Genomic DNA, 24,556 nt, shown 5'->3' on the forward strand with positions numbered 1-24,556 from the left:
CAGCAGCACACCCACAGTAATGATTACATTTCCTCTAGATGGCGCACTTGTGCTGTTTCACTCTGCTCTCACATAAAGTACAACCATGTTTTACAGGCTGACGTCAACTCATGTCACAAATATAATATAAACACCAATCTGATGTAAGAAATACGAGGATGTTGTCTGAACAGAAACGACCAGGTTTCTTAATACTTATAATAATACATGACACTTATTTTATTCTGTTTTTTTCCACGGAATCGCAGGAAACCCAGTAAACATAAACCCAGTAAACCCAGTAAACATAAACACAGTAAACCCAGTAAACATAAACCCAGTAAACCCAGTAAACCTGATAAACCCAGTAAACCCAGTAAACATAAACACAGTAAACCCAGTAAACCCAGTAAACCCAGTAAACATAAACACAGTAAACCCAGTTAACCCAGTAAACCCAGTAAACATAAACACAGTAAACCCAGTAAACATAAACCCAGTAAACCCAGTAAACATAAACACAGTAAACCCAGTAAACATAAACACAGTAAACCCAGTAAACCTGATAAACCCAGTAAACCCGGTAAACCTGATAAACCCAGTTAACCCAGTAAACCCAGTAAACATAAACACAGTAAACCCAGTAAACATAAACACAGGAAACCCAGTAAACATAAACACAGGAAACCCAGTAAACATAAACACAGTAAACCCAGTAAACCTGATAAACCCAGTAAACATAAACACAGTAAACCCAGTAAACATAAACACAGGAAACCCAGTAAACATAAACACAGTAAACCCAGTAAACATAAACAGAGTAAACCCGGTAAACCTGATAAACCCAGTTAACCCAGTAAACCCAGTAAACATAAACACAGTAAACCCAGTAAACATAAACACAGGAAACCCAGTAAACATAAACACAGTAAACCCAGTAAACCTGATAAACCCAGTTAACCCAGTAAACCCAGTATACATAAACACAGTAAACCCAGTAAACATAAACACAGGAAACCCAGTAAACATAAACCCAGTAAACCCAGTAAACATAAACACAGTAAACCCAGTAAACATAAACCCAGTAAACCCAGTAAACCTGATAAACCCAGTAAACCCAGTAAACCCAGTAAACATAAACACAGTAAACCCAGTAAACCCAGTAAACATAAACACAGTAAACCCAGTTAACCCAGTAAACCCAGTAAACATAAACACAGTAAACCCAGTAAACATAAACCCAGTAAACCCAGTAAACATAAACACAGTAAACCCAGTAAACATAAACACAGTAAACCCAGTAAACCTGATAAACCCAGTAAACCCGGTAAACCTGATAAACCCAGTTAACCCAGTAAACCCAGTAAACATAAACACAGTAAACCCAGTAAACATAAACACAGGAAACCCAGTAAACATAAACACAGGAAACCCAGTAAACATAAACACAGTAAACCCAGTAAACCTGATAAACCCAGTAAACATAAACACAGTAAACCCAGTAAACATAAACACAGGAAACCCAGTAAACATAAACACAGTAAACCCAGTAAACATAAACCCAGTAAACCCGGTAAACCTGATAAACCCAGTTAACCCAGTAAACCCAGTAAACATAAACACAGTAAACCCAGTAAACATAAACACAGTAAACCCAGTAAACATAAACACAGTAAACCCAGTAAACCTGATAAACCCAGTTAACCCAGTAAACCCAGTATACATAAACACAGTAAACCCAGTAAACATAAACACAGGAAACCCAGTAAACATAAACACAGGAAACCCAGTAAACATAAACACAGTAAACCCAGTAAACATAAACACAGTAAACCCAGTAAACATAAACACAGGAAACCCAGTAAACATAAACACAGGAAACCCAGTAAACATAAACCCAGTAAACCCAGTAAACATAAACCCAGTAAACATAAACACAGGAAACCCAGTAAACATAAACACAGGAAACCCAGTAAACATAAACACAGTAAACCCAGTAAACATAAACACAGGAAACCCAGTAAACATAAACACAGTAAACCCAGTAAACATAAACACAGTAAACCCAGTAAACCTGATAAACCCAGTTAACCCAGTAAACCCAGTAAACATAAACACAGTAAACCCAGTAAACATAAACACAGGAAACCCAGTAAACATAAACACAGTAAACCCAGTAAACATAAACACAGTAAACCCAGTAAACATAAACACAGTAAACCCAGTAAACCTGATAAACCCAGTTAACCCAGTAAACCCAGTAAACATAAACACAGTAAACCCAGTATACATAAACACTGTAAACCCAGTAAACATAAACACAGGAAACCCAGTAAACATAAACACAGGAAACCCAGTAAACATAAACACAGGAAACCCAGTAAACATAAACACAGTAAACCCAGTAAACATAAACACAGTAAACCCAGTAAACCTGATAAACCCAGTTAACCCAGTAAACCCAGTAAACATAAACACAGTAAACCCAGTAAACATAAACACAGGAAACCCAGTAAACATAAACACAGTAAACCCAGTAAACATAAACACAGTAAACCCAGTAAACCTGATAAACCCAGTTAACCCAGTAAACCCAGTAAACCCGGTAAACCTGATAAACCCAGTTAACCCAGTTAACCCAGTAAACCCAGTAAACCCAGCATGGGACTCACAAAGAGCAGCAGACAGCGGTTCTCCCGGATGGCTCCCCAGCAGCCCAGGAAGCCCAGCAGGAACAGCATGCTGCCGAGGGCCAGGATGACGTAGACCCCCGTGAACAGCACCGGGTTGGCTGCCACGATCTCCCTGAACCCCATCGGGTCCACCAGCACCCAAACACCGACGCCCAGCAGGAAGGAGCCGCCCAACTGGGAGAGAGGGAGGGTTGATTATTCAGTGTGTGTGTGTATCTATATATCTATATATCTATATATATATATGTTTAAATATCAAACCACAGAAGAAGAAAGCGGAGGAAGCGGTGAACTCACAAAGATGAAGAAGTTGAAGATGAACATGAGGTACTTCATGGAGCTGAGGCAGTCCCCCTCCATGGCTGAGCCTCGGGCTGAGACCTCCCCCTGACCCTGCAGACAGACAGACAGACAGACAGACAGACAGACAGACAGACAGCTGTTAGGCTAAGCGTAGACAGTATTAGTATTAGTCATACACACACACACACACACACACACACGTCTCATCTGAAGTCCATATGAGCAAACTCAGGACGATGACACATCGTCAGTCACAGTTTCTGTCAGCCGCGAGGACGGCGAGGACGGCGAGGACGGCGGCGGCCCGGGAGGACGTGTTGGTCCGGGTGTGAAGAGGACCAACTGTGCACTTCTGGTCCCTGATGGTGTTTACCAGCTGAAACTCACATGCTGACCACCTGTACTGTGATGTAGTTTCATGATCTAAAGCAGAGGTCTTCAACGTTTTCCAGGCCAATGACCCTCAAGGTCATGGTGGAGGGACCCCCAAGGCCTACAGAGACCCGGTGGAGGGACCCCCCAGGCCTACAGAGACCCGGTGGAGGGACCCCCAAGGCCTACAGAGACCCAGTGGAGGGACCCCCAAGGCCTACAGAGACCCGGTGGAGGGACCCCCCAGGCCTACAGAGACCCGGTGGAGGGACCCCCAAGGCCTACAGAGACCCAGTGGAGGGACCCCCAAGGCCTACAGAGACCCAGTGGAGGGACCCCCAAGGCCTACAGAGACCCAGTGGAGGGACCCCCAAGGCCTACAGAGACCCGGTGGAGGGACCCCCCAGGCCTACAGAGACCCAGTGGAGGGACCCCCAAGGCCTACAGAGACCCAGTGGAGGGACCCCCAAGGCCTACAGAGACCCGGTGGAGGGACCCCCAAGGCCTACAGAGACCCAGTGGAGGGACCCCCAAGGCCTACAGAGACCCAGTGGAGGGACCCCCCAGGCCTACAGAGATCCGGTGGAAAACGTTTATTTTCCCTCTTGTTTTTCGTCTCATGTTGTTACATTAACTTTAAACTGAATTCATATCTCTCTTATTGATATCCTACACACACTTTAGATTCATTAAAATGTTACCATACAGTTTATTTTTTTTATTCTTCTGTTGTAATTTTTGATCAAGAGTTTTCCTTCGTGATGAAAAGGAACCGCCGTCCTCTCATTAACCGTCTGTGCATCCACCGCTAATTAGACCGCTCGGCGAGGAAGCTTTTACTACTAAAAAAAGCCACGTGCTCTGCTCTCACCGCAATTAAACGCAGCTTCTTTGTTTTTGTGACTGCCGCTGGTGCACTCTGGGTAATTGCTGCGTCTTCGGCTGAGGTCAGGGTTAGTAAAAAAAAGTTAAAGTAGGGCATGGACAGCGTTATTAGCACGTCGCTCATGTCGGAGCGATTAACAAAACGCAGACGGATCAGCGATAATGAAAGGAAGAAATGAACAGAAACAGGCAGCTGTCAAGAAAACAACAGGCTTTGTGTCGTCGTGATTCCAGTCACATTTACTGACTCACAGAAGAAACGCCTGATTAAAGGATGAAGGCATTAAACTCAACGTAGCCACACAGTTAATCAATCAGAATAACCTGATTACAATTAGACGTGAAACAGCTGCTATTTAAAAAAGAAGGAAAGGTCACAGAAACGTTCTTGCTCTTCCGACGGTGACCTCTGTGAGAGGATGGCTTTCTAAGTGGAAACGTGTCAGTGGAAGGCGGTAATTATCTCCTCGCCGACGAGCGACTGTCTTCATGAGCAGGGTTTGTCTCTTTGTCGTTCCCTTGCTTTCAGCACCAGGAGCTGTCCCCTCGGTTACTTGACAGGAAATTAAGGTCATTTTTTACGGCCGAAGTTGAGCGATGCAAACGTGTTGCGACAAAGTGAACATGGCGTCCGTTCCCGAGTCGAGGCGACCTGAGCTCAGCACATTCAGACAAGTTGAATCCCCAAATAGAGCTTCAAAAGTAGCTCAATTATTTAGGAGCCTCCAAAAATACGCTGTGAGTCATCACTATTGGCAAACTCGCCATGTTTTAGTCAGCGCCGCCGGTTGTGCTTTTCCACCCCGTTAGTTCGGAGCCGTTATTAATGTCGACGCGAGGAAGAGGAGGATGCCGTCATCTTGGTCTCCCTGGTGGTCAAACAAGAGGACTGCTTTTAAAATAATAGGGAATGCTGCTTTAATGAGTTATTTCTCTGAATTTGAACAATGACAAGTCAGTGGCTGTTGTCAGCTACATTAACTATAGAAGTCTATAATGCCGATATCATGTTTACGTTGCATCTCTGTGCACGTGATCAGTAAAGAACCTTGAACCTTGTTTGTTGTTTTGCATCCGATAAAACACAACAATTTAATTAATAATAACAATAAATTACACACTAAACTGCTATAGGGGGCGGGACCTACTGATGCTACAGACCTTTTACAGACCAGTGGTCCTACTTCTCTCTGCTGGCCACCAGGGGGCGACTCCTCTCTGGTTGTATAGAAGTCTATGAGAAAATGGTCCTACTTCTCTCTGCTGGCCACCAGGGGGCGACTCCTCTCTGGTTGTATAGAAGTCTATGAGAAAATGGTCCTACTTCTCTCTGCTGGCCACCAGGGGGCGACTCCTCTCTGGTTGTATAGAAGTCTATGAGAAAGTGGTCCTACTTCTCTCTGCTGGCCACCAGGGGGCGACTCCTCTCTGGTTGTATAGAAGTCTATGAGAAAATGGTCCTACTTCTCTCTGCTGGCCACCAGGGGGCGACTCCTCTCTGGTTGTATAGAAGTCTAGGAGAAAGTGGTCCTACTTCTCTCTGCTGGCCACCAGGGGGCGACTCCTCTCTGGTTGTATAGAAGTCTAGGAGAAAGTGGTCCTACTTCTCTCTGCTGGCCACCAGGGGGCGACGACGCTGGTTGCAAAAAGAAAGTCTGATTGCATGGAAGTCTATGACAGAAAAGCATCATACCATTATGTACCTGTTTAATGGCTCCTGGGTTCAAATGCGGGCGAGGAGACGGCAGTCGTTGACCTTTGACCTCAAACTGCTTCACATCGGCTGTAGAGGAGAGAAAAAGAGAGGCGTCAAGGCGGGCTGGTTACACTGTATTTATACGCTCACTTTATATATTTTATGTAAAAGATTATGCTATATTTATTACTATTACTAATGAAAAAGCTCTTCTCAGCTTCTCTCTGTGACGTTCTGTTTGACCTCCTGCCCCTCCCTCCCAAAAAGCCCAGTCTGCTCTGATTGGTCAGCCTCTTGTTCTTCAGCTCCTCTAGACGAAGGACGTCTGACGAGCTTTGTTGGAGGGCGGGGCTAACCAGCGGCTGGGCGGATGTTGTCTCCCTCGAGACAAAAAAAAAAAAAAGTACTGATGAGTTCACGCCGTGACTCGTTGTCGCCCTGACGTCTAGCCGTTTCCATAGCAACCACCACATGCTGCTGCGTTTGGTAGTGAACAAACAGCGAGAGCGATTCATCACAAGTGCGTTTGTGTTGCATGATTCATGTGTTTCTTTCTTCACGGCGTGATTCAGAAGTGCAGAACTATTTGTTTCACGGCGAGAACACGACGGCGAGATGACTGACAGGCGTTACCGTCATCACCGCGCTGCACCAAATCCATCAGAACTGCTCTTTGTTTCCATTCCAGCGCTGACAGCTGTTGTTTAATATTCAACACGGAGCCTGTTCTCCAACACAAACATCCAATAAACTAAAAGATGCTGCTCCTTATTGGTAAGAAATATGTTATTGTTTCTATTTTGTTTATCGCAACAACAACGTTTCCCTGGATGAATAAAACGTCAACCAATAACCCAGTAAATGTTGCTAAATCCTGATTGGTGCACAGACATGTCTGACTAGGGATGGCAGCGTATCGGGTTTTAATCGCAGACCGCGATATAAAAAAAATAAATAAAAAAAGCAATAAGTTGATAGTGGCCAATTCCATTTTCAGGATAATCGTAAATATTGTCATGAGTGACTTGAGTGATTTATTTCTCATTTATTTATGCAGGGAGACCTTATGATAATCTAATTCAAGATTGTTTGATCGTTTTTCATTAAAAGAAAAAGAAAAAATACTTAATAAAGCAATAAAAAAGCATTTGTTTTTTTAACAAAATAGAAAGTGACACCAGAACGTTTTGCTGCTATTTTAAGAAACTGGATCTGGATCCATCTGGATTCTGGTGTGAAGAAGTCAGCTGTAAAGTTGACCTTGAATTATGTTAGCAGCTAACTAGCATTGGTAGCGACCTGTCAATCAGCAGGTAAGCCCCGCCCCCTAAAGCATCCCCTGCTTTCTGGAACATCATACTGGATTGAAGAAGTCTTGAAACTAGAGATTGAGACCATAAACTCCATTAAATCGAGTGAAAAGTAGGGTCTTTTTGCAACTAGAGGAGTCACCCCCTGGTGGCCAGAAGAGAGAATGACATTTTAATGCACTTCATCATTGGCTTCCCTTCAAGGAGTCGTGTGACCAGAAACTTGTACTTGTAACGCTGCACTGAGTTGCACATGAATACTTTTTTTAAAACATATTTGTCTCAAAAAAAGCTTTTTAAATCGATACAACATGCTTTAAAATTATAATTTGGGAGAGAAAAACCTTGTCGTGATAAAAAAAGAAAAGAAAAAAAGCCAACTTCATCCCTCAGGACGGAGAGTGTGACAGGACAATAGCTGTGGTTTTAACACGATAATATTGCAGCAGCAGGACATTGTCTTGTAATCTTGCTGGCAGCAGATGATCAGGCCGTTCAAACAGAAGGCACATGACTCACAGATCTGGAGGAACCTTCCCATTGTGTCGACAGCAGCCGCTGCCCACACAGCAGAAAGCCCCCCCCCCCCCCCCCACCGTCTCATACTGGCGAGGAACAAAAATGAAAGATTACCTCAATTCATGTGCAGATGAGGTGAGATAGTGAACTGTACATTTTAAGTAGAGCTGAATAACATTTTTAAATGGTGTTTAATGATCGCACTGAAATGCAGATTCAAGCTCCATCAAACAGACCTGAACTCCAAACGATGAAAGCGAGCTCAAAGTATCAACACCAGTGGAAGGAAGTGACCATATTTGGACTGTAGCAGAGCAACGGGTGGATCTGCACCCCGAGCAGCAACCTTACTGGATCTGGATCCATGTGGATTCTGGTGTGAAGCTGCTAACAAAGTTAGCTTCTATAGTTCAAGGTCAACTTTACAGCTAAGTGTTAAAGTCATCTTAGTAGCTAACTAGCATTGGTAGCGTGGTAGCAACCTGTCAATCAGCAGGTAAGCCCCGCCCCCTAAAGCCTCCCCTGCTTTCTGGTCTGGTGGACTCTAAATGGACCATAATGTACTAAATGAACATCATGCTGGATTGAAGAAGACTTGAAACTAGAGATTGAGACCATAAACTCATGTTTACAATGTTTACTGAGATAATACATCAAGAGAGAAGTAGGACCATTTTCTCATAGACTTCTATACAACCAGAGAGGAGTCGCCCCCTGGTGGCCAGCAGAGAGAAGTAGGACCATTTTCTCATAGACTTCTATACAACCAGAGAGGAGTCGCCCCCTGGTGGCCAGCAGAGAGAAGTAGGACCATTTTCTCATAGACTTCTATACAACCAGAGAGGAGTCGCCCCCTGGTGGCCAGCAGAGAGAAGTAGGACCATTTTCTCATAGACTTCTATACAACCAGAGAGGAGTCTCCCCCTGGTGCCTGGCAGAGATAATGCAGGTTTAAGGTGACTTAAAGCCTCGGTGGCCTACATTAGTTCATCCTTCACTGGTTTAGACCTTTCATCACTAACGGGTAAAACAAAACAAAAAAAGGAGCATTCGATGACTAAAATGTGAATTTCCTTCAGGCCAGTCATTTTTTCCCGTAATCCAAAGCGTCCTGAACATCGAGCTCCAAGATCCTGGTTTCAAACTAAAACTCGTTGATTGCTTTGAGAGCAGCTTTGATGGGAGATGATGATGATGAAAAGAGAATTATTCCCCACTGCCACCAACACTTCAGCACCTCGGCGCCACTTGAGAGTGCTGAGCTGGTCGATGACGAACCAAACCTTTGAAAGATGAAAGTAACACAGCGGCAGACACGTAATCCCCCAGAGACCCGGTTACTCTCGGGGGGGGGGACAAGTCAAATTCAAGCACTTTTCAAGCATTTCCATGCTTTTCCAGCACCTTCCAGCTGTGGTAAACTTAAAAACCTTGTTGTGATTTTAGCCACATTCCGGATGCTGACACTTTGGTCCGGTCTAATACAGTACTAGTTTGGTATGGGCATTCTCCCCAGAGGATGAATCCTGCCGACTGTTTCTCTCTCTTTGATCGAGTCGTTTCATTCCCTCTGATGTGTGGTGAGATGACAGATGGAAGAGAGAGGAGGACTCATATGCAAATGTGTTTATTTTGTTGCCGTGTCTTGATTTGTTGTCTTTTTCCTTCCGGTTTCACAAAATGATGAATGAAGGGATAGAAATGTGACGAGCCGACTTATTGCTTATCGTTTGTACAACATTGAAAATAAAAGCATCTAAATGTCTGGCTGTCGTGTGTTCGGCCATCAGAATCGATCTTCCAACAGCGACTCGAGTTCTACGGGATCGGGGATCGTTTTCAGAGCAGCGGGTGTTCCGACTGAACAGGTGACCGTGTTAACTGGTGACCGTCAGTCAATAAACACGGATTCATGATTCGATTCAAGGCTTTTAACTACGTGTTCTGTTGGGTGTTTTTTTAGCAGCTGCCGTCGCTACGAGCAACCATTCGGCTCGAGTGTCACCAGTTAACACGGTCACACGTTGAACCCAAACACCGGCTGCAACGCGTTGGCGACCACTGGGCTGTTTGTAGTAGTTTGAAAACTCAATGGAGTCAAAGCTCCGAGTGTCCTGGTGTTGGACGTTCATGAACACAGATATCAGATCTCGTGACTTGACGCTCGTTACGTCTCGCTGGTGTGACGTTACACAATGAACACGTTTCTATGTGGCCACTAAATGTTGGGCGGCTTGCACCCACTCACCATCAGGGAGTGGGTGGGACGCACTAACGTACGTCACCCTTGTTTACCAACTGTTTAAAGGGCAAACATGATCTTATCAAATACAAGTGAGTACGTTTAGATTTCCTTCGTCTTGCCGTCGGTCTCATCCGGAGACTTCAGGTTCGAGGCGGGGTGTCCATCTGTCCCTTCATGTGCAGCGCTGAGGCACTTAGTCTATTTGTGGATGGCTGCGTGGCCGCGGCGGCCTGACGGACGGACTGGTGGGGCTCAGGGGGCCGTCCTCCAGGCCTGGCTGTTACTTTACTTCCCATCATGCCACAGAATGTCCCGGGGGGGGCAACGAGGGACGGACGCCGCCGCTCGGATGGACCAACATCTGAGGAAAATACTGAAAACCAGGGTTCTCTTTCTTCGTTGAAGCAGAAGCCATTAAAGCACTTTGTTCGGTTTCAGTGTCAAAACGGTTGGGAAATAATCACCAGTTAACATATCAATGGTTTTAGTCATCGATTAGTTGATTAGACTGTAAAAACAGGCAGACAACACTGAAAGATGCCGGATAGGAGTTCCCACGGTGACGTCTTCAAGTCAATTCATTTAAAAAAAAAGACAAAAACTGTCAATTCTGACATTAAAGAAACGGTATTCATTTCTCACATTTAATATCTGAAAAAGAATGAATAAAAAAAAAAGTTGGTTGACAGAATCAGCAGCTATTTTGATAATTTAAAATAATTAAAATTTATATATATTTTTTTACGGGTGGTTGATTGGATAAAAATCAGCAGTTGGAAGGTGTCCTCAAGGATTTTTTATAATTTTTTGGACCATTAAAACATGAAACAATCGATTCATTAGAAAACACATCAACTTAAAGGAAAATGGAAAATTAAAGAATCAGTGAAACTGATCTATATTGTGATCATTTAAAATAAAAGCGACGTGGACAATTTGATTTTTCACTTCTCAGATTTGTGCAGTTTGAAGGACTTCGTAGAGGATAAAGATTAAAGTCAGAAGAAATCAGAATTCAGAATTCTGTCCGCTAACGAGAAATTAGAGATAACGACTCAATCTGGTGAAAAGAAGACGTTTGTTTCCTGGATTTGTGATTGAATGAGGAGCTGCTAACACGACCGCTTCTCCTCCACACGTAGAGCTCCTTCAGAGGTTTCTGCTGGAACCAGATTACATTCAGTCAAAGTGAATTAAAAGGCAGATGGGCGAGCCCTCCGCGGAGCGACCCCTGACCCTGAACTCAACACGAGAGGCTTCATCGGCTTGTCTGTTTCCTCTGTGTTGACTGAAGCTGTGTGAGTGATATCTAAGATACAAATAAAAACTAAAGTAGTTAAGGGCAACCCAGAGTAGCTGTGCAAAAATAAAATGTAAACAAATACATAGAAATAGAATAAAATGTACACAAATACATAAAAATAGAATAAAATGTACACGAATAAATACAAATAGAATAAAATGTAAACGACTGAATAAAAATAGAATAAAATGTACACTAATAAATACAAATAGAATACAATGTACACTAATAAATCAAAAAGAATCAAATGTACAAAAATAATAAAAAAATAGAATAAAATGTACAAGAATAAATAAAAAAAGAATAAAATGTACAACAATAAAATGTATACAAATAAATAAAAATAGAATAAAATGTACACAAATAAATAAAAAATAGAATCAAATGTAAACAAATTAATACAAATATAATAAAATGTACAAGAATAAATAAAAATAGAATAAAATGTACACTAATAAATAAAAATAGAATAAAACATAAACAAATTAGAATAAAATGTACAAGAATAAATAACAATAGAATAAAATGTACACTAATAAATAAAAATAGAATAAAATGTAAACAAATTAGAATAAAATGTACAAGAATAAATACAAATAGAATACAATGGCAACACTGTAATGGTAAAAACTGTAAATGTTCACTGCAAAGCCTGATGCTGAAACAACATATAACAATATATCTTGTGTCTGCCAGTTAAATATGAAGCCACACCAAGGCGACAGCTAGCTTAGCTTAGCATACAGGCTGAGAAACGGCTGGAAATAGCTAGCCTGCTTCTGTCGAGGTTTAAAAAACGCTTTAATGATTCACCTTCCTGCTGCGCCGGCTTGGTTTTCACTTCGGCCGTTCATGCTTCGGGTTTTTTTCTTTTCAGTCTGGATGAAGTAACGTTATTTATGTGCCTGTATGCCCTTCATCCACATATGAACACATGATTCTACCGTTTTAACGCTGGACCCACTGCACTGCAGCTGTACAACTTCCTGATGGATTCAATATTCTGATTCCCATTAAACGCACCTTTTTTTACTTTGCTGAATTACATTTTTTAAATCTGATAGTTCTGGGGCGTTGCAGAAATCACATTGGGTTCTGAACTTTTTTTAAAGGATTTTTTCTAACATTCTACAGACTAAATACTCAAAAAACAAAGCAACAGATTGAGCATTAGTAAACACAATCTGCTGCTGCAGCCCTAAAGCATGGCAACAACTAAACGGACCCAGAAAAACACTCAGCCAAACACCAAGAAGGTGGATTGAAGTGGATTTTCTCCCTTTTTATTTGCTTTTTGGAACGATTCCCCTCCATCATGCAGATGGTGCACTTTAATGTGCAACACTCGCTTAGACACAAAATTTCACACAGCAAATTGGAGGAGTGAAAACTCAGTAACAGTGTGGCAGCTGAAGCTCTCCGAAGAAGAACCAACCGTGGGAAGGGTCAGTGAACGCGTCGCACCGACAGCCGGCGGCCAAATGCTCGTTGGGCACTGGCGCCAACGCTCCAGTTCAGGCTGCTCTCACTCAGCTTTCATACTAAAAAGTACAAAGAGTAAAGCACGATATTTTCATATGCTTTCCTATGTACTCCACAGAGCCGTGGTCACGTGACCGATGCGCTTTATGCTGGTTATTAGAGAGCATGAGACCTAAACCTAACATAACCCCGGGAGGTTTAGCTCAGGAGGTAGAGCGGGTTGGATGGCAACTGCAAGATTGCCGGTTTGATTCCTGGCTCCTCCGAGCTAGCATTTACCTAACATTTACCCTAACCCTAACCAACAAACGAGAGATCATATACATTCACTGAAGGAATAATATGAGAACAAAATGCAGATTTTCACTAGGAATGTCATCAAAACATACTTTAATGCCGAAACAACCTTAAAATGCTGCATTATGCTGCATTTTCCACTATGAATGAAAGGAATGGAAGCCCTTTTTCACTGCATGGAATTGCGCATGTGCACCGGTGTCATTTCGATATTCGTAGGATAATACACGAAAAAAATTGTACATAACTTTTCGTATGTTTCCATACGAAAATTCATGAGAATACAGTTACTCCTCCTCCATCAGCGAGACTAAACACTCCCAACATGGCACAACGGATTTCTGGCAGAGTTGCTCAAAGGCACTCGGGTACATTAAGAATGAGTAAAAACCAGAAGAAAGAGAAGTTAACCTTTATAAAAGCCAATATAAGAGGATTTCCCAAGTGCATAGGAAATGTGATTTTGCATATTGGCATCACAGAAAACAGAAAAAAAGCCATTTGAACCCAAAACATTCAGTAGCTCCCATTCGTTCATTTCACAGTCATTTAGATATTCCATCCAACACGATGCTCATGACATTGACATTCATTTTTAAACATAAAACGTGTACAAATCAGAAAAATTAATGACTAACTTGTCATCTGATCAATCATTCAAGTCATTTTTATGCACAAAAAAACAACAACACAAAAATGTCCCAGTTCCAGCTTCTCCGATGTGATGATGTGGATGAAGAAGCATATAAAGAGCTATTCTAAATTTAATGTAACTTAATAATAATAATTATTATTATTTTAAAGCTGATATTGGCCTATAATATCAGTCAGGCTGATTTATCAGGAGTAAAAATAAGTTTTGATTAATAAACCCTGTTTCATCATTTCACTTTCAAACAACACAACCTCACCGCTAATAAATCATGTTATTTATCTGGCACTTAAACAATAAAATGAGTGACGTTGGAGTAAACTTTAGTCTTAGTCAGCCTCGTTCACGTCGCATTTTTATGAACGGGATGTGCTTATTTTGTATAATTTAACTTTTAAATCAACGCTGAACTGTGTAGAAATACTTAGCAGGTGTTTCTTGTTTACATTTAACGCGGTTTCACATCGTCATTAAGCTGGCGGGTTAAATGTGCGTGACGTTATGTGGGAGGAAAACACGCTGCGGTAACGTCACGTTAAAGATAACTTACCGCGACGGATGAGCTTCTTCTCCCAAGAACACGTCCGGCGAAGCCGACGGTCTCCCGGTGAGTCGTTCAGTCAACGCTGAGGGCTCCGGCAGCTGAAGGAGGGGTGTGTGTGTGTGTGTGTGTGTGTGTGCGCGCGTGTGTGTGTGTGTGTGTGTGTGTGCGTGTGTGTGTGTGTGTGTGTGTGTGTGTGTGTGTGTGTGTGTGTGTGCGCGCGCGTGTGCGTGTGTGCGTGTGTGTTTTGGGGCAACGTTTGGTTCCCGTTTAAACCACAATCAAGCTAGGCCGTAAACTACACGCAAGCTTCCTGTTACAAGATTTCAGAATAAAACTACTTCCGGGGAAACTGTCGCATAGAATATAGATATAGCATATCTGTGATCCGTGGCGGAAGAAGAAGAAGAAGAGGTGTCAAAAGGACACACTCAAGTACAGTACAGATACTTGTGTACAAAAACACTCTGGTAAAAGTAGTACTGTGTAAAAGTACAGGCTCTCAAATGTACACAAATGTACACAAAGTAGGAAGTATCCATCTGAAGGACATTTCTACTGGCTGTTTTTTTTTACAAGACTAACTAATCTTGCGTCATATATACATATATACATAAATACTCAAGTAAAGTACAGATACTTTAGTATAGTATATATAGTAATAAACTTTGGTTTGAACAAAAACAAAAATAAAAAATATTAATGAATAATATATATATAGGCAATAAAAAACATTTTAAAGAAAAAGGAAACAAAAACAAGATAGCATAATCACCATAATAACGGAAAACAAAAAAACAACATACATTTGTAAATAAATGTTTTTTTTAACTCTCCACCCCGTGTCCATAAGAACGAATCACTATATTTCTACTTTAGTAATAATAATCATGACTACCCCATCAGCTTGCTTTACATTCCCCTTCCTCCTTTATATACCTCATGAAAATGATGAACTTTATTTATTAAGCACCTTTAAAAACATCAGTTTACAAAGTGCTTTTGACAGCAGAATAGAAATATGGTCAGGGACACAAACAAACACATTAGCAGAGATGAGGTAAAAAGACAATAAAATAAAAATAAATAAAAAGTTAAAAGGCGCGACAAAAACAAATTAATAAATTGAGATGAGATGTAGTATGAGTGGAAACTATATAGTTGTACAAGTACCTTGAACGTTGTATTTAATAACACGTGCCTGTGTGGGCCTTTTAAGAAACCTGTTCTGAATTTCTGAGGGGAAAATCGTTGTTCATGAACCAAACCTGTTGAAGCATCGCGTCAGAAATATTAAAAAACTACCCAGCCGACCTCTGAAGCGTCTCCTTGCCTCGTCAGCTAAGTGTGGGAAGCCGTCACTCCGGCGCCGCATGGAAACGGCCGAAGAATTTAAAATGAGGGCAGAGATCTAAACAAAAGAAAGAAAAAGGGACGCATGCAGCAGATGGGCCGCGATGCCTCTGGGCAACGTGATCTGCTGCTGTTTGATCATTTAACCATTTCAAGACGACGTTTTAGTCTCTTTGGATCCCTTCATGAGTTCACTTCCACGATTCAGTTCGTGAGACGACATAACGCTCATTCAATACATGCAAAACGTAACCAAAACGTAACAATAATCGGTAAAAAAAGGGGCTAAGTCCCGCCCCTTCCAGCGTAATATTTACGTTAGGCTCTCTAATAACTGTCAAACAAACAAAGATAATAAATGGACAATATCACAGAATAAAGTGAGTGTAGCCTCTCAAATAAAATAATAGCTGGATGTTTTGGGATATAGATTATTTTTCTTTCTTCTTTCTGGCTGTAGACCAGAAGTCAATTAGCTTAGCTTAGCATAATGACTAGAAACAGGAAGTTGCTGCTGTCAGCTGTTCGTAGACAAATAGATCCAGCATTATGTTTCTGTCCGTTCAAAGCAAACAACGTTCGCATCCTTCCACTACAGAGACACAAAACAACCTCAAAGAGACTGAAACGGACTACAAATACTCACATTCAAAACTACAAACAGACACAAACAACGACAAAGACCTGCTGTATTTAAATTGTGCAACTTATTTGGTTCAATGTTATTTTTTTAAGAAGCCACACAAATCAACTTGTGGTTATTATTTCTTCTTCAGCTTGGTGCGATGAACACGAGGCGTGGTATTTCTACAGCACAGCTGTGGATTTCTGTGTGGAGAGTTGTTTTTTTAGGATGCATCCCACACAGCTGACTGTAACTGCAGAGGCATCGTCATCCTCCTGCTGCCGAGCCGTGAGCGCCTCTGTTCCCCGCCTGAAGAACACCATCTGGCAGAATGTGTGCAGGACACCGGGGATCTGTTCACGACAAACTCCGCCACCTTCGTCGGCAAGTTTTTAAATCAACACTTTAAAGTTCGGAGACGCCTCCGCTCAGTGTCTGACGTTGGGAGGTGAATTCTGTCAATAATGCAGCAGACTTCCTGCTCTCCCAGTGGGTGACGGTCAGTCACAGTGGAGACCCATAACAATAATAACTAATAAGAAATAACCTTCTCTGGCAGTACAAGGCAGGCAGCTGCTTTTTTAACGGAAACTTCTGATTTGCAAAATGCTGGAGAAATGCGTCGCCACAAAGCAACCACAGAGATATGCAGAACCACCACAAAGAGACTCAGAACCCCCACAAAGAGATAGAACCACCACAAAGAGACTCAGAACCACCACAAAGAGACTCAGAACCCCCACAAAGAGACTCAGAACCACCACAAAGAGATATAACCACCACAAAGAGACACAGAACCACCACAAAGATATGCAGAACCACCACAAAGAGATAGAACCACCACAAAGAGAGGGAACCACCACAAAGAGACTCAGAACCCCCACAAAGAGATAGAACCACCACAAAGAGACTCAGAACCACCACAAAGAGATAGAACCACCACAAAGAGACACAGAACCACCACAAAGATATGCAGAACCACCACAAAGAGATAGAACCACCACAAAGAGAGGGAACCACCACAAAGAGACTCAGAACCCCCACAAAGAGACTCAGAACCCCCACAAAGAGACTCAGACCAACCACAAAGAGATAGAACCACCACAAAGAGACTCAGAACCACCACAAAGAGACTCAGACCAACCACAAAGAGACACAGAACCACCACTAAGAGACACAGAACCACCACAAAGAGACTCAGAACCACCACAAAGAGACACAGAACCACCACAAAGAGACTCAGAACCACCACAAAGAGACACAAAACCACCACAAAGAGACACAAAACCACCACAAAGATACACAGAACCACCACAAAGAAACACAGAACCACCACAAAGAAACACAGAACCACCACAAAGATATGCAGAACCACCACAAAGATATGCAGAACCACCACAAAGAGACTCAGACCAACCACAAAGAGATAGAACCACCACAAAGAGACTCAGAACCACCACAAAGAGACACAGAACCACCACAAAGAGACTCAGAACCACCACAAAGAGAGACAGAACCACCACAAAGAGACACAGAACCACCACAAAGAGACTCAGAACCACCACAAAGAGACACAGAACCACCACAAAGAGACACAAAACCACCACAAAGAGACACAAAACCACCACAAAGATACACAGAACCACCACAAAGAAACACAGAACCACCACAAAGAAACACATAACCACCACAAAGGGACTCAGACCAACCACAAAGAGATAGAACCACCACAAAGAGATAGAACCACCACAAAGAGAGGGAACCACCACAAAGAGACTCAGAACCCCCACAAAGAGATAGAACCACCACAAAGAGACTCAGACCAACCACAAAGAGATAGAACCACCACAAAGAGACTCAGAACCACCACAAAGAGACTCAGACCAACCACAAAGAGACACAGAACCACCACAAAGAGACACAGAACCACCACAAAGAGACTCAGAACCAGCACAAAGAGACACAGAACCACCACAAAGAGACTCAGAACCACCACAAAGAGACACAGAACCACCACAAAGAGACACAAAACCACCACAAAGAGACACAAAACCACCACAAAGAGACACAGAACCACCACAAAGAAACACAGAACCACCACAAAGAAACACAGAACCACCACAAAGATATGCAGAACCACCACAAAGATATGCAGAACCACCACAAAGAGACTCAGACCAACCACAAAGAGATAGAACCACCACAAAGAGACTCAGAACCACCACAAAGAGACACAGAACCACCACAAAGAGACTCAGAACCACCACAAAGAGACACAGAACCACCACAAAGAGACACAGAACCACCACAAAGAGACTCAGAACCACCACAAAGAGACACAGAACCACCACAAAGAGACACAAAACCACCACAAAGAGACACAAAACCACCACAAAGATACACAAAACCACCACAAAGAAACACAGAACCACCACAAAGAAACACAGAACCACCACAAAGAGACTCAGAACCACCACAAAGAGACACAAAACCACCACAAAGAGACACAAAACCTGCACAAAGAAACACAGAACCACCACAAAGAAACACAGAACCACCACAAAGAGACTCAGACCAACCACAACGAGATAGAACCACCACAAAGAGACACAGAACCACCACAAAGAGACTCAGAACCACCACAAAGAGACACAGAACCACCACAAAGAGACACAAAACCACCACAAAGAGACACAGAACCACCACAAAGAAACACAGAACCACCACAAAGAAACACAGAACCACCACAAAGAGACTCAGACCAACCACAAAGAGACACAGAACCACCACAAAGATACACAAAACCACCACAAAGAGACACAGAACCACCACAAAGAGACTCAGAACCACCACAAAGAGATACAGAACCACCACAAAGATACACAAAACCACCACAAAGAGACACAGAACCACCACAAAGAGACACAGAACCTACAGGCATGTGCAAAAATTAGGACACCTTATGAAATCCTGTGTATTTTAAAATATATTTGGACATATGGGTATTTAATGTCAATTTTAATGAAACTGAGGGATCCAAATAATATAACTAAACAATTAAAAAAATAAGAAAAGCCTTTTTAAAACTTTCTGTGAAATTTAATTAAAAAATAATGCAATTTCTGGTGAGGAATAAATTAGGACACCCCCTATATTATCCCTCTTAAAATGTTGAAAATCCCAAACAGGTGCATCACATCAGGTGCACATGATTAGTAGATTGTTACCCAGCATTTGAATGGAGCCTTGCCCTATTTAAACCTCAGATTTAGTTTGGTGTGCCCCTGACAATTGAGAAGTTGAGATGAGCGCCATGGTGAGGTCTAAAGAGCTTCCTGATGCCCTCAGAAAGAAGATTGTGGCCGCTTACGAGTCTGGTAAAGGATTTAAAAAGATTTCTAAAGAATTTAACATTAGCCATTCCACGATTCGTAAAATTGTTTATAAGTGGAGGACATTCAAGACAACTGCCACCATGCCAAGATCTGGCTGTCCAAGCAAGTTTACCCCCAGAGCAGAACGCAGGATGATCAAAGAAGTCCTCAAAAATCCTAAAATGTCATCACGGGAATTACAGCAGGTTCTGACTACTGTCGGTGTGAAAGTGCATGACTCTACAATCAGAAAGAGACTACACAAGTTTGACTTTCATGGGAGGTGTGCAAGGAAGAAACCTTTGCTCTCTAAAAAAAACATTAAGGCCAGACTGAAGTTTGCCAGAGAGAACATAGACAAAGACCACAACTTCTGGAATAAGGTTCTTTGGACAGATGAGTCTAAAATCAAATTATTTGGACACCAGAACAGAAGACATGTTTGGCGTAAACCAAATACAGCCTTCCAAGAAAAGAACCTCATACCAACTGTGAAGCATGGAGGAGGCAGTGTCATGGTTTGGGGTTGCTTTGCTGCAGCAGGACCTGGCCAGCTCACCATCCTAGAATCCATCATGAATTCTACTGTGTATCAGAGGGTGCTTGAAGAAAATGTGAAACCATCTGTCAAAAAATTAAAGCTGAAACGTAACTGGATACTGCAACAAGACAATGACCCAAAGCATACCAGCAAATCCACCAAAGACTGGCTAAAAAAGAAGAAGTGGAGAGTCCTGGAATGGCCAAGTCAAAGCCCTGATCTTAATCCCATTGAAATGCTGTGGAGTGACTTGAAACGGGCTGTACATGCAAGACACCCCTCAAACATCTCACAGCTGAAAGAATTCTGCATTGAGGAGTGGGCCAAACTTTCTCCTGATCGATGTCAGAGACTGGTAAAAGGCTACAAAAAGCGTCTTGTTGAAGTTATATCAGCCAACGGGGGCAACACTAGCTATTAGGGGGTAGGGTGTCCTAACTTTTTCCTCCATTAAAAAACATACTTTAATTTTTTTTCTTTTTTTGGATTTGTCAAACAATGTTCATTTTTGTTGTTAAATTGCAATTAAATCACTTTCTTTTTGAAAAATACGTAAAAACATGACTGGACATTGATATGTGAACCATTTCTAAATAAAAAGCTGATTATTTAATGGGGTGTCCTAATTTTCTCACATGCCTGTATGTTACAGGTTGTGGGGTCTTCTTCATGTCTGTGTCCAGGGCCCATAGTCACATAAACCACCCATGATTTGTATGAGTGTCCTAGTGTGTCCTAAAGGTCCTGAGACCGTTTTGGTTAACCGACAGAGACGTGCGGTGCGGTCTTGGTTGTAGAGAACAGAAGCAGATCAAATCAAACATTTCGGCCTTCTCCCGTCCGCCCAGATCATCGCCTGCCATCCAACGTCTCACACCGGCCGTCACCACCGGTGAGGCCGAGACTCGCGTCCCTCATCGTCCTCCGGAGGACTCGGGGAGTCGTGGGTTGAGTCATGCTGTCGCTGTCCATTACCTCAGCGTGTGTTCCCCCGTCACATGTGATGGTGTGGCGACGCCCGCTGCAGGCGTCTGATGGATGAACCCTGACAGGCCTCGGGAGGAGCTGAGTGCATGAAGGACTCTGGGAACAGACAGGCCTCCCGCCGAGGCCAAGCAGCAGGGGGCAGATTCATCCCTCTGCTGTTACGTGGAAAAAACACCTGATGGAGTTCTGTTAAGCAGGTCGACACATCTGACATTTTTAGAGCAAAGCACTTGAATTGTACATACAGTGTTATACTTATACATAGTGACTGCCCCCTACTGGTTGATACACGGCCATTGCAACTAGATTTAGCTATTGGTTGATGCTTAGGCAAGTGATGTATTTAGTTGGTTTTATCACAGACCTTTACATTACTTACCTTTGCATGCTAGTGATTAGCAAAAGCTAACTGAAAGGGCCATGATGAACGTTAACAACAGTGAAGTCCGACTACAACATGGACCAAGACCAGCAGTTCTGTTTAGGTTCTGTAACCACAGACTGTACTTAAGAAGTGGAGTTAGTCTTTGTGATGTCACCCGTTGGCTTGTGGAACTCAAGTTCAACATTTTGGCCATCGCCATCTTGGAATTCTTGCAACCAGTGAAGAAAGTGACCATATTTGGACTGTAAGGTTGCTGATCCCAAGCAGAACCCTTACTGGATCTGTTGATTCTGGTGTGAAGCTGCTAACAAAGTTAGCTTCTATAATTCAAGGTCAGCTTTACAGCTAAGTGTTAAAGTGATCTTAGCTAACGAGCATCAGTTTGTGTCCTGTGTGAACACGTTTTGTTTAGTTTTGTTTTAATTTCAGAGTCATTTTTAATCCGTTGGGAAGGGTCTGGGATTTTTTCCGGTTGGGCGTTCAAAATCCAAGTCTCTACTCGGTGCCCTTACACTTTGATAGACTTGCTTTTATGTGACCTCGCCTTTTTTAACTTTTACATTACTAACTTTAAATCTTATTTTCATTTTATTTATTTATTTGTCTTTTTACCTTATCTTACCAATGCTACTTATCGTTGCTCCTGGTCTGTTGATGTGCATGTGTATGGACCTGTATGTGCCTAGTTTTGCTGCTGTTTTTAAAAGGTGCTATATAAAGTTATTATTATTATTATTATTTACACTGGACTAAGACAAATATAGTAAAAAGTACTATAATATCAAGTGAAATACATCAAAGGAAGTTACCGATCAATTCCATCAATCTCCGCAACTTTACCACAAATAGGTTGCCGTCCCTGCACGGTGGTGTAGTGGGTAGCACTGTCGCCTCACAGCAAGAGGGTCCCGGGTTCGATCCCCGGGTCGGCCCCGGGTTCCTTCTGTGTGGAGTTTGCATGTTCTCCCCGTGTAAGCGTGGGTTCTCTCCGGGTTCTCCGGCTTCCTCCCACAGTCCAAAGACATGCAAGATGGGGATAGGTTAGTTGGTAACTCTAAATTGCCCGTAGGTGTGAATGTGAGCGTGAATGGTTGTTTGTCTCTACATGTCTCCCTGTGATAGACTGGCGACCTGTCCAGGGTGTACCCTGCCTTCGCCCAATGATAGCTGGGATCGGCTCCAGCCCCCCCGTGACCCTGAATACAGGATAAGCAGTAGAAAATGGATGGATGGAAGGTTGCCGTCCTGCAGGCGGCGCCAAAATTACGTAAATAAAAAAAAGTGAATCTTTGTCAGAAGAGTTTTATGTCGTATGTGTGCTCTGCTCACCAATAGCAACAGCATGTCATAGGGATACTTGAAATGTTGCACAAATTCTAATTATTTTTGGGCCATTTTAATCGGCAACAATCCCCCCAAAAAGCCTGGGAAATCGTGGAGGGACTGACTAACAAAGACAGCAGTGCATGATGGGAGACGGTCTGGAAGGAGACGACGTGAACGGCTTTCTCATTCCTCATCAGGAAGCGTTGACAGCGCTGGAACGAGCCCACATCCATGTCACTAATGACTTCCTCTCTGTGCCCAGAAATTAAATTACACTAAACATGCTGGTGGTGATCTCACTGGTCTGGACTCTGTGTGTGTGTGTGTGTGTCTTGCCTGTTTCCTGTCAGCTGTTGTTTTTTAAGATCTGTGTTGAAGGACGTCTGGTGTGTGTGTGTGTGTATAGACTGGTGGACGTCGTCATGGTGACGTCACCCGTTGGTGTGTGGACTACGGTTTTGAAGCCTGAGGTTCAGCATTTCTACTGTTGTCATCTTGATTTTTTTGCAGCTAGGAAGTGACCGTATTTGGAGTGTGGAGCAGCAATGGGTGGAACTGATGAACACAAGCGGCAGTGCGGCACCCTTACTCGATCTGGATCTGGATCCGAGACCAGAGACCCTCAGTCAGGTTTAAAGGCTTGGACCGATAATGAAGTCCCTGACCGTGATTCTAGATGTAGTCCTGGAGAGAAACCATTCAGATGCTCCGAATATGGGGGAACATTTGGCTGTAGAAGTAAAGACACACATGAGAACTCATACAGGAGAGAAACCTTTCAGCTGCTCAGTTTGTAATCAAGACTCTGGCCGGACCGTGTCTGGACAATGTGATAAGTCAAACTTCTCAACTCAACATTTATTTTGTTAAACACCACATGAAATGAAATCCATCTCTCTCTCGACTCTCTCTACAATCTGCAGCCCGCCAGTCAGTCACCATGGCAACACTGTTGTTGGTGAAGCAGACCAATCAAGTGATTTCCTTGCTGCGTTAGCACTGCTGTACGTCATACCGTGATATTTTCCTGTGAATATTCTGCAATTTACAAGAACTGGTTTCACACTAAGGTGTTGGACATACTAATAAATGTGTTTGAGTGTTGGCTAATGCTCTTAAAGATGCTAAGCCAACCAAGACCGCTATCGCAGTAAACGGCCCAGTTATCTCCAACAACAACAACGTATCCAACGAGCCAATGAATCACGTTAACATGTTGATGACGTTCACGATGCTTCACTTAGTTCTGCTGTCTATTCAAGGTTTAGTTAGATTTCTTAGACGCTGGCTGCAGGTGTGCTAATGTAGCGCTGCAGCTGCTTTGCTAACAGTAACTACGGCTGCTCAAACTCTCAGATCAGAGGGGGAAATGGGCACGCCTAGCCAATCAGTTTGGTCTCTCCCACATTCAGCCAATCATACTGTGTGAGGTTGTATTTAGATTCAGGACCCTCTGTTAATAATTTCCTCATGAATAAACGTCATTCATTGCGACACGTACAGTGCTTGAGCAGCCTTTTGTCATGGTCCTTTTTGCCAGTCGTTGGGTTAGTTTGTTATTTTACTGCCCATGTTCTCCTAGACACAAAGTCAAGTTTGTCATGAAAGAGTTAATATTGTAGATATATCATTAATCTGTATTAAACATAATGTATATAATTCTGATTAAAATGGAGAACCATGCCAGA

At 42.7% G+C, this 24,556-nt stretch overlaps 1 protein-coding gene across 1 annotated transcript in view; it reads right to left on the minus strand.

Annotated features, from left to right (window-relative positions):
- LOC311024195 (tetraspanin-18B-like) overlaps window positions 1-14,317 on the minus strand; it is an 18,502-nt gene extending 4,185 nt beyond the window's left edge. The window contains exons 1-4 of the mRNA XM_084026497.1: window positions 14,287-14,317; window positions 5,936-6,015; window positions 2,970-3,065; window positions 2,652-2,846 (exon numbers count right to left, since the gene is read on the minus strand). Of these exons, the coding sequence (XP_083882623.1) occupies window positions 2,652-2,846; window positions 2,970-3,032 (258 nt within the window). The 5' untranslated portion in view covers window positions 3,033-3,065; window positions 5,936-6,015; window positions 14,287-14,317. The remainder of the gene's footprint in view (window positions 1-2,651; window positions 2,847-2,969; window positions 3,066-5,935; window positions 6,016-14,286) is intronic.
- Between the last annotated feature and the right edge of the window lie 10,239 nt (window positions 14,318-24,556).

The sequence above is a fragment of the Eutrigla gurnardus genome (genome assembly GCF_963514095.1).
Source record: "Eutrigla gurnardus genome assembly, chromosome: 1".
NCBI classification, from domain to species: domain Eukaryota; kingdom Metazoa; phylum Chordata; class Actinopteri; order Perciformes; family Triglidae; genus Eutrigla; species Eutrigla gurnardus.